This window comes from Emys orbicularis, chromosome 1, assembly GCF_028017835.1.
Source record: "Emys orbicularis isolate rEmyOrb1 chromosome 1, rEmyOrb1.hap1, whole genome shotgun sequence".
Classification (NCBI taxonomy): Eukaryota; Metazoa; Chordata; order Testudines; family Emydidae; genus Emys; species Emys orbicularis.
This window is the reverse complement of record NC_088683.1, coordinates 107,181,992-107,196,724: the sequence shown is the minus strand read 5'-3', so window position 1 is coordinate 107,196,724 and position 14,733 is coordinate 107,181,992. Positions and strand designations below refer to the sequence as shown.

The 14,733-nt window shown below is 44.8% G+C and overlaps 1 protein-coding gene across 2 annotated transcripts in view; it reads right to left on the bottom strand.

Moving 5' to 3' along the window:
- Positions 1-14,733, bottom strand: part of HIPK2 (homeodomain interacting protein kinase 2) — a 144,396-nt gene that overhangs the window by 30,333 nt on the left and 99,330 nt on the right. The window contains exons 5-9 of one of the 2 annotated variants that reach the window (XM_065403194.1): positions 14,220-14,306; positions 13,314-13,498; positions 8,801-8,963; positions 6,423-6,642; positions 4,978-5,099 (exon numbers count right to left, since the gene is read on the bottom strand). In XM_065403194.1, coding sequence (XP_065259266.1) covers positions 4,978-5,099; positions 6,423-6,642; positions 8,801-8,963; positions 13,314-13,498; positions 14,220-14,306 — 777 coding nt within the window. The remainder of the gene's footprint in view (positions 1-4,977; positions 5,100-6,422; positions 6,643-8,800; positions 8,964-13,313; positions 13,499-14,219; positions 14,307-14,733) is intronic. The other variant, XM_065403203.1, reaches the window with a different exon arrangement.

Genomic DNA, 14,733 nt, shown 5'->3' with positions numbered 1-14,733 from the left:
AATCAAGACCTAATGAGCACCACATGAGAACAAATGGCAGATGAAGTGATAGGGGCAAGGGTTTGAGAACAGACAAAATCACTTCTTACCTCCTCGAATAACCTTTACAAAAAACATTAAGTGAATTTAGCGTTGGACTGACCTCCCTGGGGAGTGAACTCCTCTGGTTAGCCACACAACAGGTATTGTATAACACAGGCAGTGCCACTGCAAGCTTCCCCCACCCTGACCCTCCAACGTTCCTCCAGCTGGACCTGGAGCCATCACCCCTAGGGATGTCTTTGGAACCGTCCTTCCTCAACTTCTTTGTTGAGGCCTCTAAAGGCTGGCAGCTGATGTCTATTGGGATGGTGGTTTCTGCAACATGAACATTTGACTGCTGGGAACTGGACTGAGACCGTTATCCCATTTCACATAGATCATTTAACAGCTCCCAGTAGGAACAAACTTTCAGCGATTACTTACTTGGGCTGAATTCAAAACAGGGACAGGGATAAAAATGTTCCCCAGCTCATTACCAATTAGCTAAGCCATCCAGCACCCAAGGAGACAATTTCCATAGCGGGAGGCTGGAGGTCTTCCACGTGGGGCATTTACTGGGCAGCTGATTGTGCTGTTTTCTTCTTCTGTGCTGCCTCCTTCTGTCTCAGTTTCTGATCAGTACTTCAGAGGAGAATCTAAAGGTGAGCTGCAAGTGAACCAATCCCTGCCATTTTTCCTAGATCAGATTCCTCCTCTTAATCAGACATGTTTTTGACTGGGATTTTTAAAGGAGCCTTAGGGGAGTTAGATGCCCAAATCCCACAGAAATTCTCTTCCATTCTATACTATTAGACTATCCTATTCTAATTCTCTGTTGGACTCCTTTGAAAACCCAGCCTTAGTGTCCAAAGTTGTGTAGGAGCTAGTATTTAAAGCATAATGGGTTAGATTCTGCCCTCAAATATGTATGCCGATCTCCCACCAATTTCAATGGGGGAGTTGCACGGGTGCGTCTGAAGGCAGAATCAGGCCGAGTGGCTCGTGCGCTTTCCCCTAGCACAGGGGTCGGCAACCTTTCAGAAGTGGTGTGCCGAGTCTTCATTTATTCACTCTGATTTAAGGTTTCGCGTGCCAGCAATACATTTTAACATTTTTAGAAGGTCTCTTTCTATAAGTCTATAATATAACTAAACTATTGTTGTATGTAAAGTAAAGAAGGTTTTTAAAATGTTTAAGAAGCTTCATTTAAAATTAAATTAAAATGCAGAGCCCCCCGGACTGGTGGCCAGGACCCGGGCAGTGTGAGTGCCACTGAAAATCAGCTTGCGTGCCGCCTTCGGCACGCGTGCCATAGGTTGCCTACCCCTGGCCTAGCCACTGCCCGGCACAGCATCCCACGTCACTGCTTTGGGAATGGCTGCAGTGTGACAGACACTGCTTAACACCAAAATCCATTCCACGTGCACAGCAGACAGGAGTATTTCAGTCTAGCAAACAAGTCTGTGAATTACATTTGTCCTCTCCGTACCCTCCTTGGTATTTTCTAAACTGGTACCCGTTAGTGCCAGAGCTAGACGCTCTCCCTGCAAGCTCAGCAAGCACAGCCCTGTGTACGCATCAGTCCCGGCACACCATTACAGATATTTCCCAGGGTCATCTTGCTCTGACATCTCAATTTAGGAATCATATAATCTTTTACAACCTGGTCATAGTCAGATGCCACCAACGTGACAGCAGGGCAGCTTAACCTCTCGAATGCTGGCATATAGAGCGTGCGTGCTCAGAGACTGAGCCATGGAATTCAAGGGCATCAGCTACATCCCTCTCTAGGGTCATATCGGTGCCACTGTGCTGGGTCCACATTGTGTAGCCACAAAGCAGTGAGGGGGCTACACTATAAATAGAGTCTCTGCTTGAAGGTATTTCACCCTGTTCCTTCCTAAGCCAGATTCAGAGATTGATTAACACAAAAACACTAAACCTCTCCCCATCCTGTAGACCCTCCAGCCACCGTCCCCTCGCCCCTCCCCCCACCCCCCCACAAAACCACACCAAAAATACGCTTTCCAGCCCAGCTCCAAATGTTGATTGTCTTGGAATTTTCTGCCTTGCTGAGTCAGATGAAAGGGCTGCTATGGTGGGCTGCAGAACCAGGGCTGGAAAGGGTACTCAGTCACACGGCCCCGGAGAGCTGTTCACAACACTGTGCTATGACAAAGGACTAGCACTGGCAGGCAGGTGGATGAGGGGGTGGGGATATTTTTGTTTTTACAGCTTTGGTTTAAAAAAGGTAACTGGACTGTTGCTGCTCCCCTGCAAGAGATTACCGGAGTTTACATGCTAAAGCCACTTCCTCCCTGTTTGGGGAGGTAGCCTGGATTTGTTCAGATCTCCACCTCTTTTAGTGCATGAATCTAGATTCAGTGTCAGGGCCCAGGCACAAACTCTCTACGTATCAGGTAAGGACCATGGAATCATTTCATCGGCAGGAAAAGATTGCTTGGGCTGGTCCATTGGGACAGTGCACAGTGCTGCCATGTCCACTGCTTTGAGTAAGATTGCCCGGGTGTAACAGAGCACACTTTGGCCCCTGGTGTCTTGATCCTAGGTCCAGATGAGGAAAGTGGGAGTGAGCCCTATCAGCTGCATCAGGGAGTAGCAGGAATGGAGGTGGCCTATTTACGTGGAAGGGGCTGGTGGCAGTCAAGCAGGGTTTCCTGCCTAGGAGTGCTGTTGGGAAGGAGTGAAAGTGAGAAAATGCAGGAATGCAGAACGCTCCTGAGGGAAAAGGGAAGGAAGGGACAAGCACTGGATCAGGCTTTTCAATGCATGACAACATCAGTTTCAGGCTGGACAAAAACACATGGTGCCCTTCCCCTTTAAGATATGAAGTTGCCGAACTATTAAAGACTGGAATCAGAGCCTCCTTTCACCTGTCTCCCTGCTGCAGGTGGGTATACTTGCTCATGTGGGTGAAAATGGACCCGGTAAGGTCGGGTGTAAGGGTTATTTTCACCACCCGCTTTGCAGTCAGTGGTTTGCTCTAATTTTTCATTTCTGCAAGAACCAGCTTACAGAGACAATATACAAAATACACCCCTATCCATCACCACCGTGACGGCAGAGCTTATCCAAGGGCCTCAGGGTGAGGGACTTGCAGTCATTTGCAGGGCCCTGTTTCCTGGATTTGAAAGTATATAGAAAATAAGTGGTGAAGGGTCCAATTTGGGTCTCAGCCACTACCAGTGCTGGGGTATATTGAAGAGGGGATGAGCACCAATGGCTGCTCCCAGACGTATGCATTGTCCACACTCACAGCAGCATGTAGAATACAGACAGTACATGTGTAGCTACATGCTGCAGTGAAAGCAGGCTGCATTCTCACTTGTCACAGCAGCGTGTAGCTCCCTGCAGCTGTGAAAGGCTCTGGCAGGGGGGAGGCAGCAAGAAAAAGATCTGGCAGTTCCCCACTACCACAAAAGGTTCTGGCAGGGAGAGGCATTTGTGCAACCATAATTGCATGTGCTACACGCTGCAGTGAAGGCAGGCTGCGTTCACACTTGTCACTATGGTGTGTAGCTCCCTGCAGCTATGAAAGGCTCTAGTAGGTGGGAGGCAGTGGGGAAAGGGTCTGGAAGTTCCCCGCTGCTGGAGCCTGTCACTGCGTCAAGGAAAGGTTCTTGCAGGGGGCAAGCATTTGTGCAAATGCAATTGCATGCACCTAATTTCAGTTTGCACATCTTCCTGCTCATAACTTTGAAAATCTGTCCTTTTCGTTTCCACTGCTCTGCTTCTTAGATACCTGCTTTGTACTGAATGGGATACAAGGCCCAACCTTGCCGTGCTGAAGGTTATGACAGTCATCAGCAAAGATGGATTCCATTTTGCGGCAGACTTACGCCAAGAGGCAGCTCTGTAACAAAGACTCTTTTATTGGGAATGGGCGGGGCACATAGCTAGTGAAAAACACACAGGCTTTAGGTTGTGTTTCGTTCTGTCTTCACCAGATAAGCTCAGTTGGCAGCTGGCACAGGAAAGTAATCACAACAACACTCAATGGCACATGTAACCCAGGGAATCCAATGCTTGGGCATGATTTTAAAGTCTGTTGAGATCTGAATGCAAATGAACATTCTGGCATTAATGAGTGCACAGTAGGCATGTATTTTACCTCTGGACCACCTTTTCCAGGAGGTATTGTGAAGCTCTATGTGCCTTACGTTAAGTATATTTGTTCTCCATCAAAGACATTCCTGATACCAATGGAACCAATAAGTCTCAGACCATTTAAAAAAGCAAAGTTGGCCAGATTCACGGAAGCTGGCACAAGGAGGTACAAGTTGCATCTCCCACTAGGATCCCCTCAAGAACTGTGCCAATAGAGGCTGCTGCAGAGATTCACTGACTCAGCTGCCCTGGCCCTCCCTTCTGCCTATTTACCCTTTCCCACTACTCAAGAACAAGGCAACATTCAATAAAACTGAAAGGAAACAAATTTAAAACTAAAATAAGCAAAACATTTTTTAAACAATACACAATTTACCAGTGGAACTTGTTGCCACAAGATGCCATAGGGCCAAGAGCTTAGTAGGATTCAGAAAAGTATTAATGATTAATTCTCACCATCGGCCTCACAACTCCCATTGCCATCTCCCATTGATTTCAATTGGAGTTGCATCAGGCCTTGTGAAGAGGAGGATTGAGAAAGAGAGTGGCACTATTAACTGTTATATTGTTAGAGACTTTCAGAAATTAAAATTGGCCTGCAAGATGAAAGGGAGATTGAGGAAAGACAGATGCTCCATGGAAAGTTAGAGATGCTCACTTGGGTGTCCCACTCTAAAACTGAGCCACAGAGGGCCTGGGGAAAAAAACCTTCACGCTTTCCCCCACTCCACGTAGTTAAACTAAATGAAAAAGACTTGCTCTGCATAGGACTATTCAAGTGTCACCTATACTTGCCCAATCCACATTTACCCAGACTAAGGAAATTACCTGTGCGAGGAGACCTGGCTGGATCTGAAGAGGCTGGGCTCCGGGAGCCTGAGTGACAATCGGAACAGCATTCTCCATCCGTACAGAATACCCAGCATGCTTTGAAGGGGAGGCTTGTAACCCTGTTCCATGAACAGAGAGGGACAGAGTTAATCATCATCAGCACCGCCCAGAAGAGGGGCCTGATTTTCAGAGGTGTTCTACTGCCACAACTCTAACTGAAGTCAATGGGAACTGCAGGTGCTCAGCACCTCTGAAAAATCAGGCCCTCGATTCCCACTTATTACATCCAGGCCCAAGGAGATCTATCAGCTTTTGGCAGACATGACACACACGAGGCTGAAGACAAGACATTTCCAAGGACACCGGGAGATTACCCCTCTTTAAACCTTGTGAACGCTTTTAGAATGTCTTAAACTTAGCAGAGACATCATAACGTAACCTACATCTGGAGGCAATTCTACAAGAAGGCAGAAGTTAATGGTTTGTTTTCGAATTAAGTCTGTTATTCTCCAGTCTGGCTAGAGACAACCACCATAGATGGCTAGGAAAATACACTCCAGGGTGAGAGTGCTGCCTGCTGATGAAAGTGGGAGATTGGGAATCAAGAATACAGGGTTCTACACTCCACTCTGCACGGACTCACTTTTGTAACTCTAGACTTGACTAGGATTTAAAGGCATATCACCAGAACACATTGGTCAACACATTCCAAAGCTATAGTGTCAGTAATGCCCTGTCTCCTTTGGGGGACTCTAGGCTTCAACTGGTGTCAAAGTTACACTGCAAGATCCTTGTATAAAAGGGGTTAGAGTATTGCCAAGTATTATTGTTGATAGATCTTGCCCTACCAGGACCAAATCTCAGGTCTTGTCTAGCCTGGGGATTTGCCTCTGATATAGCTATTAGTATAACTATGCAGGAACAGCCCCTATCATAGACGGGCAAAGCTGCTATGTGCCCCAGTGCAGCTTACCCCTGGTTTCAAGCAGGAGTATTGTCCACTGGGGCAAACAGCAGCTATGCCCGTCCATACTAGTTGCAGGGGTGCAGCTGTACTGATGACTGGCCACTGATGGCCATAATTGGGGCAAATTTCCAGGCTAGACATCTTACTCTCCAGCTCATTAACCTGCTGAGTCACCCTGTGGAAACTGGATCACTGAACAACCTGGGGACTGGTCAGTAAAATATTCCGTTCTTGTCGTGTTTGCCAAAACATGGTGGAGGTTCTTCAAATACGCGGATCAGGGCAATGAACAATGAGCATCACAATCGCACCTCCCTCCCTCCACCCCCGAGTCATCAGCCGCAACCCAACTGCTCCAGAGGTTCTCACTTCCCGATTTTCTTCCTTCAGAAAGATTTACTGGAGGAAGTTTTCAAATGAGAACCCAATCAAACAGCAGAAGGGCTGGCTGCGAGGGGGAAGGCCTGTTTCTTACCTTGGAAACCTGGAGGGCATACAATGAGGGCTTGCTGGAAGGGGTCAGGCCGGGCACAGATCTGCGCCGTTCCCGTCTGCAGGGGCATGCTCCGCTGGGCCACTGCGGCCATGGATGCTGCTGAAGGCTGGTAGAGTGCAGATTGGTAGTTTAGTATGGAGACTTCAGGGTTGGCTAAGGAAATAGTGGCACTGGTGGAGGTGGGAGCCAGGTTGGTGGCCTAAAGGAATGATGGGAATTAAACAAACAAAAAAAAATGAGGGAGATGGTATGTTGGAAGAAGCAAATCTAAAAATAAATGAATCTAAATAAAACCAGCAAACAAAAAATAAAGCAGGAGCAAAATAGGAAACTGAGGAGCGCAGAGGTAAGGGTGGGTGGGCAAAAGGAGCACACTGAGCATGATCAGTGAGGCCTTCTATCAACTGGGGCTGCTTCCAACCACCCCACATCCCAGTTTGTTGTCCAAGGAGTCTCCAGAATGGAGCACGTCTCCTGAGGATGGGTTTGATTTGGGAGAATAGGGAGGAGACAGGAAGAGAAAGGGGCTCAAAAGGAACTGGTCACACGAAGTCAAGCTGCTCTGTAAATATTTCTGGCACTTCCTGTGGGAAACTTGGCAAGATCAGTTCTGCCCCCAACACAAACCCTTTAGGAGAATTTGGAAATTCCCACTCATCCGCCCATCACAACTACACATTTCTTTTGCTGAGAGAACCCAAGGCAGCTCTTCCCTCCCACCCCTTAAAAAACAACAACAACAACAAAAACAACAGGCGTTAGATGATGGAAACACAAGAGATAATTGGAAACCTAACCTCGGGATGGGAGATGAAACAGGAGAAATGGCCCATAGGTCTGTTTTTTGACTTACAGTAAGAATGTTGGAACTTCCTGATACTGGCAGAGCCTCACCCAAATCTTTGCTACTGTTTGACACGCAGGGACAGATTCTTCCACCCGTATTCAAGCTAAGCAGTGCTAACAGTCTCATTGGAAGGAACTTTTGGTGGAGGAAGGAACTACTCAGTGTGAGTAAAGGTGACAGAGTCTGGCCCTTCCAGTTGTGGTGATGGTGTTTGGTTATAGTAAATGCTGCCAATTGGTGCTTGGGAGAGGTTAAGCAGCAGGAATTTGGGGAGTTTGTAAGCAGTCTTAGTCTCCAGTCTGAGTTCCAAAAGCAAGCAAGCAAACAAGGATACCTGTATTTTTAAACTGACAACCCACCACATTTAACCATGACACACTAATGACCTATCACTGCATACAATTGTGGTGCCCACTGCTTTATGAATAATGTAAAGAGGCCTTTTCTCACCATACGTGACAAAAAACTGAGCCAGCATGAAATCTAGATTTCTAAGATACATGGGATCACTTTGCAAACCTGGATAGACTCTTTCGGAGCTTCTATTCCTGTGGCACCAGTCCCTCATGCCACAGTTATATTCATCACCCTTAAATCTTCTTGTTATAACATCAAAACAAGGCGGCTCCTGCACCAAAGAGCTCTACAAAACCCTAAGGATGACAGCCTCACCACGCTTCAGTCTTTTACTGTCCTATCCATGAATACCTCCCCTTCCCTTTAGTTACTATAACACAATTCCAAGGGAAACAATTTAAGCTACTGTTTGTTTAAAATACGCCAACACTGTACATATCAAGATCATGTGATGGTCCCACTCTCGTGCACACGCACCCTCTTTTAAAATCTTTAAAAACCCGCCTATGATGATACAGGAGATCAAAGTGTAGGCAGTAGACCTGAATCTACTAACTTCGACTGCAAGCCCTTCGGGGTCAGGACTGTATCTTATTGTGTGTACATACAGTGCCTAGCACAATGGGGTCCCCATCTCAATGAGGGCCTGCAGGCAATATTGTAAAGACAAATAATACACAAGGAGAAATACCACCACCAAATGCTAAGACAAGAAGTCAGAGCACTTCATTTTGCTGCTGCTGCAGCAGAGTATTGTGTCTGTGATATGAGGATTTAGTTTTACCTCAGCAGTAATATTAATAAATCACTCGTGTCGGCCTGATTATCGCGGAGCGCAATCCTACTTGTTGCATAAAGGGATACCGCCAGATTTTTTTTTTCATACCAACTTTCCAGGGAGACGGGGCGAATCATCTCCAACAAGATAGACTAAGAAGCCAATATTTCACAGTCACACAAGTGCCATGGAATTAATTCTCCTGTATCAAATACCACGCAACTAGACAGGATTCAAGGAGGAGGGTGGCATGTTCTAGTCACAAGGCAGAAAGGAACCATCTTACTGGGTGTGTGCTGAGAGGAGCACTAGGTCTGCTCTCCATTTTCTAGGGCTCTCTAGCTTTCAGGCCCCAGCTGCTGCCAATTCCCATACCTGGTTGTGGACACTGTTCAGCTGGTTGTTAAAGGTCATGGTCAGGTTGGTCGATGTGCTCGGGGCCACATGGGTGATGAATGGTGTCTTGCTCTGGTTTACCGTGTCATACATATTCACCCGCCGCTTGCAAATCTCCATGTTCTGGAAACAGGACTTGACACTGTTTAGAAAAAGGGATGAGAGGGTGAGAAAGAGAGGAAAAAAACCCCAATGAGCATAGTTAACAGTCAGCTATAGAAGCCTAGCTTCAGGTCAGCATTTCTTTGATGGCCGAGACAAGTGATCAGGCCACACTTGGCACTTGCTAGATTAATCAGTGTTTGAATGTCCCCTTTTCCCCACAGCCCAGGTTCGCACTGTTTGTAATGAAAGGGAACTAGCTGGCAGTCAATAGAAGACTGCTTTGGCTTAGGATTCTTGAGTGCCCCATCCAGCCTCAGTCCTGCAGCATAAGTCATAGTCAGCAGCCAAAGCTGTCAGCAGACAGACAGGAGGGGAAGAAAAATCAAACCAATAGTGGGTCTTCTTTTGTAACACGACAGAGAATGGGGAGGTGGGGAGAAGGGCCGGCTAGTCTTGGCTCATTTGGGATTCTTTTTAAGGCAGTTTTCAAAGTCTTTCCCTCTTTGGAGGAAAATTTTGCTGTGTGTGGTCAATGAGATATCTGAAATCTTGCTCAGCACTTTAAAAAAAGTTGGTCATTTGAGCTCAATCCTGCAAGATGCTCAACACATTGGCCCTACTCCAGCATGGCACTTAAGCATGTGCTTAACTTTAAGCATATGAGTAGTCCCTTTGAAGTTATATGGCTCAAGGGCTTTGCTGAATCAGGGCTAGAATGCTCAAAATCTTGCATGATCGGGCCTTGAGGTTGTCCCAGCCTGAGAGCCAACAGTGGGGGAATGTTTAAATCCCCTCCCCCACAATCCCTCCACACTACCAAAAAAAACCCTATTTATTAAATACACACACATATATATTATATGGCAATGGAAGTATTGAAAAATATTTTTCATCCTCAGAATGCAGCAATATACTGACAGTGCAATATAGTAAACACTGCTGCCCTACTACAGCACAGTCCTTGTGAGGTAGGTAAGTACTATTATTATTTCACTGTTACAGCTGGGAAAGTGAGGCATAGAGAGGTTAAAGGGACATGATCAATTTAAGTATGGGCAAAATCTACTGCCTGATCATGACCTTTACCAACCAGCTGAACACTGTCCACAATCAGGTACTTTTCAATATTGTTTTAAAATCCAATTCAAATGGTTATTTTTCATCCAATATTTCTCCCAGAGTTTGATACCCAAACTTGAAACTAAGAACGTGACAGTGAGACTGACTATAAAGAAAACAAAAATGAAATTGATTTCCTTGATTTTCATTTGCTAAACTGAGAGAAATTTTTTAAAATAAATAATGTGCCTCAGGTTTGAATTTGTAAAATTATTTCACTTTTAATAATCTCAGCTGTTATCAGTAACATAGGTAAAGATGAGTGTTTATTTATGATACTTTATTTTTAAGGTGATAGTGTCCATTTAAAGAAACGTGCCCCTGACCACAGAATGGTCAGGAACAGAATCCAGATCCCTTGACCACCCAGTCCCGTCCCTTAATGAAGAGACTATGCTTTCTCTCAAAAGCTCAATAGCTATTTGGTTATGATTATATCTGTTCAATAATTACTCAATGTTGAATTAGATGTAAGAGAATATGTATCTAATTTCATTATGTACATACTTTTTAAATCTATGAAAGACAAGTAATCTGTAGAATATTTAGAAATCTGTATAAAAGTAAAAAATCTATGTGACAAATGTAGAATGCTATCGCATGGATTTTTTTTTTTTTTTGGTAGGTTTTAGCAATTAACAACTATTTTTCAAAAAACTTTATCGTAAAACACTGAAAACAGCATACTTATATTTCATACGATACTACCATTGCACATGTTACAAAAGAGTACAGACGCTCCCCGGGTTACGCAAGACCCAATTTACACAAATTCGCACTTATGGAAAAAGTTCCATAAGCCAGAAATAGGATTTTCGAGTTACGGAAATATTTGCATAACGTACTGGTATACGTTTCTGACTTACGCAAAATTCGAGTTACGCAAGGCTTTCCAGAACGGAACGATTGCGTAAGTCAGGGGGCATCTGTACTACAAAATATAACCTGTTCCCTGTAAGTTAGTGAAATAATATACTGTGTATGCAAAAACATGCATGGAAAGGTGACCAATCAGGTCAGAAAGACTGGCGTTTCCCATAATTTAATATCCATGCAATCAGAAATGCAAAGCTGGACACTGGACTCGCTTTGCTGCTGGTTTGGGACTAACAAGTACAAAGCCTCAAGGGTTCTTGGGACTTGTAGTCTTTCTCTAAAGCATGTCACAGTAAAAACTGCTTCCAGCAACTATGTCTTCTCTACATTTGCATCTGTTTCCTGATTTACTTTCAAGAGAGATTACAGTCCCCAGCATTCCTGGAGGCTTTGAAGTTCCTATTCTTAGGACAATCACAGGCCTGACTTCAAATCAGCCAACCCACATTGTTTAGAGCTTGTTGCAGTTCTGACCAATCAGCATTTCCAACGGAGGAAGAATGAGGTTACACACTGAGCTGGTGGGATGTTTAGCATCTAGAGACCCGATCCTGAAGGTCTAACTCATACAAAAATTTCCACTGAGTTATTCCTGAATAAGAACTGTTAGGAGTTTTGCCCAAGGAAGGCAAGGGTAAGAACTTCAGAAATGAGGCCCTGATCCATGGAACAATTCCAAATGGCAATGGACTGGGCCCTGAGTCTCTTAAAATTTTAAGCAGTTACTGCACATGTAGGAAGGACTGTTGCAAAAGAGAGCATGTGGTTGCAAATATAAAAGTAGATTTTTGTATATTATTTCAATATTTTCATAAAACTGACTTATTTATGAACAACTTTGAATGAAAGTAGAATTTATTTTCTCTCTGTTTTTAGCAATTATCTTGTGTTCATACTGCATTCATCACCTCAGTATCTATTTATCTATCTATGGCAGTTATATGGCCCACAGGGTCTGAGCACCTCACAATTTGTAATGTATTCGTCCTCACACCAGCCCTATGAGTTACGGCAGTGCTATTATCCCCGATTCACAGACAAGGAGCTGAGGCTCAGACAGTTTAAGGCAGGGGTGGGCAACCTATGGCACGCGTGCCGAAGGCAGCATGCGAGCTGATTTTCAGTGGCACTCACACTGCCCGGATCCTGGCCACCGGTCCAGGGGGCTCTGCATTTTAATTTAATTTTAAATGAAGCTTCTTAAATATTTTAAAAACCTTATTTACTTTACATACAACAATAGTTTAGTTATATATTATAGACTTATAGAAAGAGACCTTCTAAAAACATTAAAATATATTACCGGCACGCGAAACCTTAAATTAGAGTGAATAAATGAAGACTCGGCACACCACTTCTGAAAGGTTGCTGATCCCTGGTCTAAGGGCTAGATTATTAAAGATTTGTAGGTACGTGCTGATGCAGATATGCACCTACTGGGGTTTTCAAAACCAGGTGCCTAACTCACTTTGAAATCAATGAGTTAGGCAGCTAGACGCTTTTAAAAATCCCACTTCACACCTACCTTCATCTACATATCTTTAAAAATTTGGCCCTATGTGACTTGCCCAGGGTCACACAGGAAGTCCATAGTGGTGCAGGGAACTGCACCCAGGTCTCCAAAGTCCCAGGCTAGTGTATAGTGCTGTTCAGGCCTTATTATGAATGAGAATCAGGCCCTAATGAACCATGCCTTATAACATCTCTGTCAGGCAAGGGAGTATTTCTCCATTCTACAGATGTGGAAACTGAGGTTCAAGTGACTTGTTCAAGGTCACATAGCAAGTCTGAGAGAGAGCTGGGCATGGAACTGAGATTTCTTGTTTCCAGTTTCTTGCTCTAAATCAGGAATCCTCAACAAGGGGGCTGCAAACAAGTGTTGGGGTTATGACAACTCTGCCCTCTCTCCAGACTGTTAAACAGAGAATGGTCCTGACCAGACTCCAGATAGATGGGAAAGGGTTTCTGGGAGGAGGGGATGGATTCCACTGTGGATAATGTTGAGAACCACAGCACCAACCCCTGGGCTATGCTTCCTCTGCCACATGCATAAGTCGAGTTGATACTATATCATATGCATATATTTTTTCGGTATTTTAATATGAATGTGTGTAATTATTGAATATTTACACAATGAACGTAATATATTCTGCAGTCTTTTGAATGCCTTGCATCAGCAACACATTTCTTATTCATATCAGGTTTGGGGTCTTTTTAAACAAAAATTAAAATCTTTGGGCCTAAACTCCTTAATGGTGTCCCTTTAAAATACTGTTGCTAGGCCCTTTTATCAACCCAAATGTCCACCCTACAGCCCAGTCTCCCCTCCCACCCTCTTCATCTACTTTTTCTCTCTGAAAACCCAGCCCAAGGCAGAGAGAAGGAAGCGTACTGTGTGCTATGGGGGAAATCAAGCAAGTGCGTCATGGTGACAAAGGGGTGGTTCAGAGTTTCAATCGGAGTTATCCTCTTATCCGCATCTATAGTCAACATCTTCTTTAACAGATCTATAAACTCCCGCCGGTCTGCCTTTTCCACCAACATATCGCTTCCTTCTAAATCCGTTGTCATATTCACCTGGAAAAGAAGGGGCAACAGTTAGAAGGGAGACGCAGATAATCAGGTCTCTAGCAGATCATTTTCTCTCTCCTGACTCCATCAGGTTTCTGTCTCCGGAAGAGTAGCTGCTGAGGTCACAAGGAAGAATCTGAGCTGGCAAATCAAATCACCCTCAGGCGAGTGCAAGCCAAATCTCTACACAGGCTATTAAGTATCTAGCTCATTTGGGTCAATGGCTACTGAAGATCTTAGTCACCCTTTGCAGCTTTTGAACAGCTTCTGTGTGGTAATAGAGAAGCTCTGACACATAAAGCACTATACAATTAGACTACTGAATTGTGTCCTGCAACAATGACGACAAAAAAAACCCCCACAAACAAAAAAAGATCTCAGTAAGTTTATGCGGGACATCACTATTTATATATCAGGTGCCAGGAAAAGCCTTCATATTAAAATCTTGCCTGATCCCAAGCCCTAGGAAGAGAACCTAGCACTTGTGAAACTCCTAGTTACTCAACCACACTGCTTTATGTCACTTTTATGACTATATATCTGGTCTTTTCTGGAGAAATCCAATACAACACATGACAACTGGGAGTTGGCTGGATTGGTGCAGACCTGGTGTTTCTCAGAGGTTTGCCCAAAGCAGCATATATGCAGAAATGATGTCATGCCCCATTTCTTTGCCTTGCGCAGAAGCACAAGGAGAATCTCGCTAGTTGCTCACCAACATTCTTACCTGTGCCATATCATCCAAACAGTTGAAAATGTACTTCCTTGCTTCCTTCGACTTAATCCCCGTCTCTGCCTCATGATCATCTGGTGTCTGCTCAAGACAGGGGAAAGGCAGTTACCTGGGCTGCCCTTGCATCTATGTAGGGTGATATGCCAGCTCAGACGGACACCTCAAAGCCCACCTCTATACAAAGCCATAGGCATAGTTTGACTTCTATATTTGGGGTGGGGGGAGCTCCAGTCAGGCCAATGGGGCTGCACGTGGAGGGGAAATTCCGTGCCTACCCGAGGCTTGCAGTTTGGGGGGCAACGCTCCCCGTGCCCCCCCCAAACTACACCATGGACAAAGCCGCCTGTCTCTTCCCTGAACTAGTAACCAAAATAGTAGCCAAATACATTTATATAGCACCTCTCATGCCTAAAGAATCCCAAAGTGCTTTACTGACTAAGATGGTCACAATCATTGTTAAGCTAGAGGGCTCCCTGTTGAGAACACCAGACACAGGGCAGCAGAACAT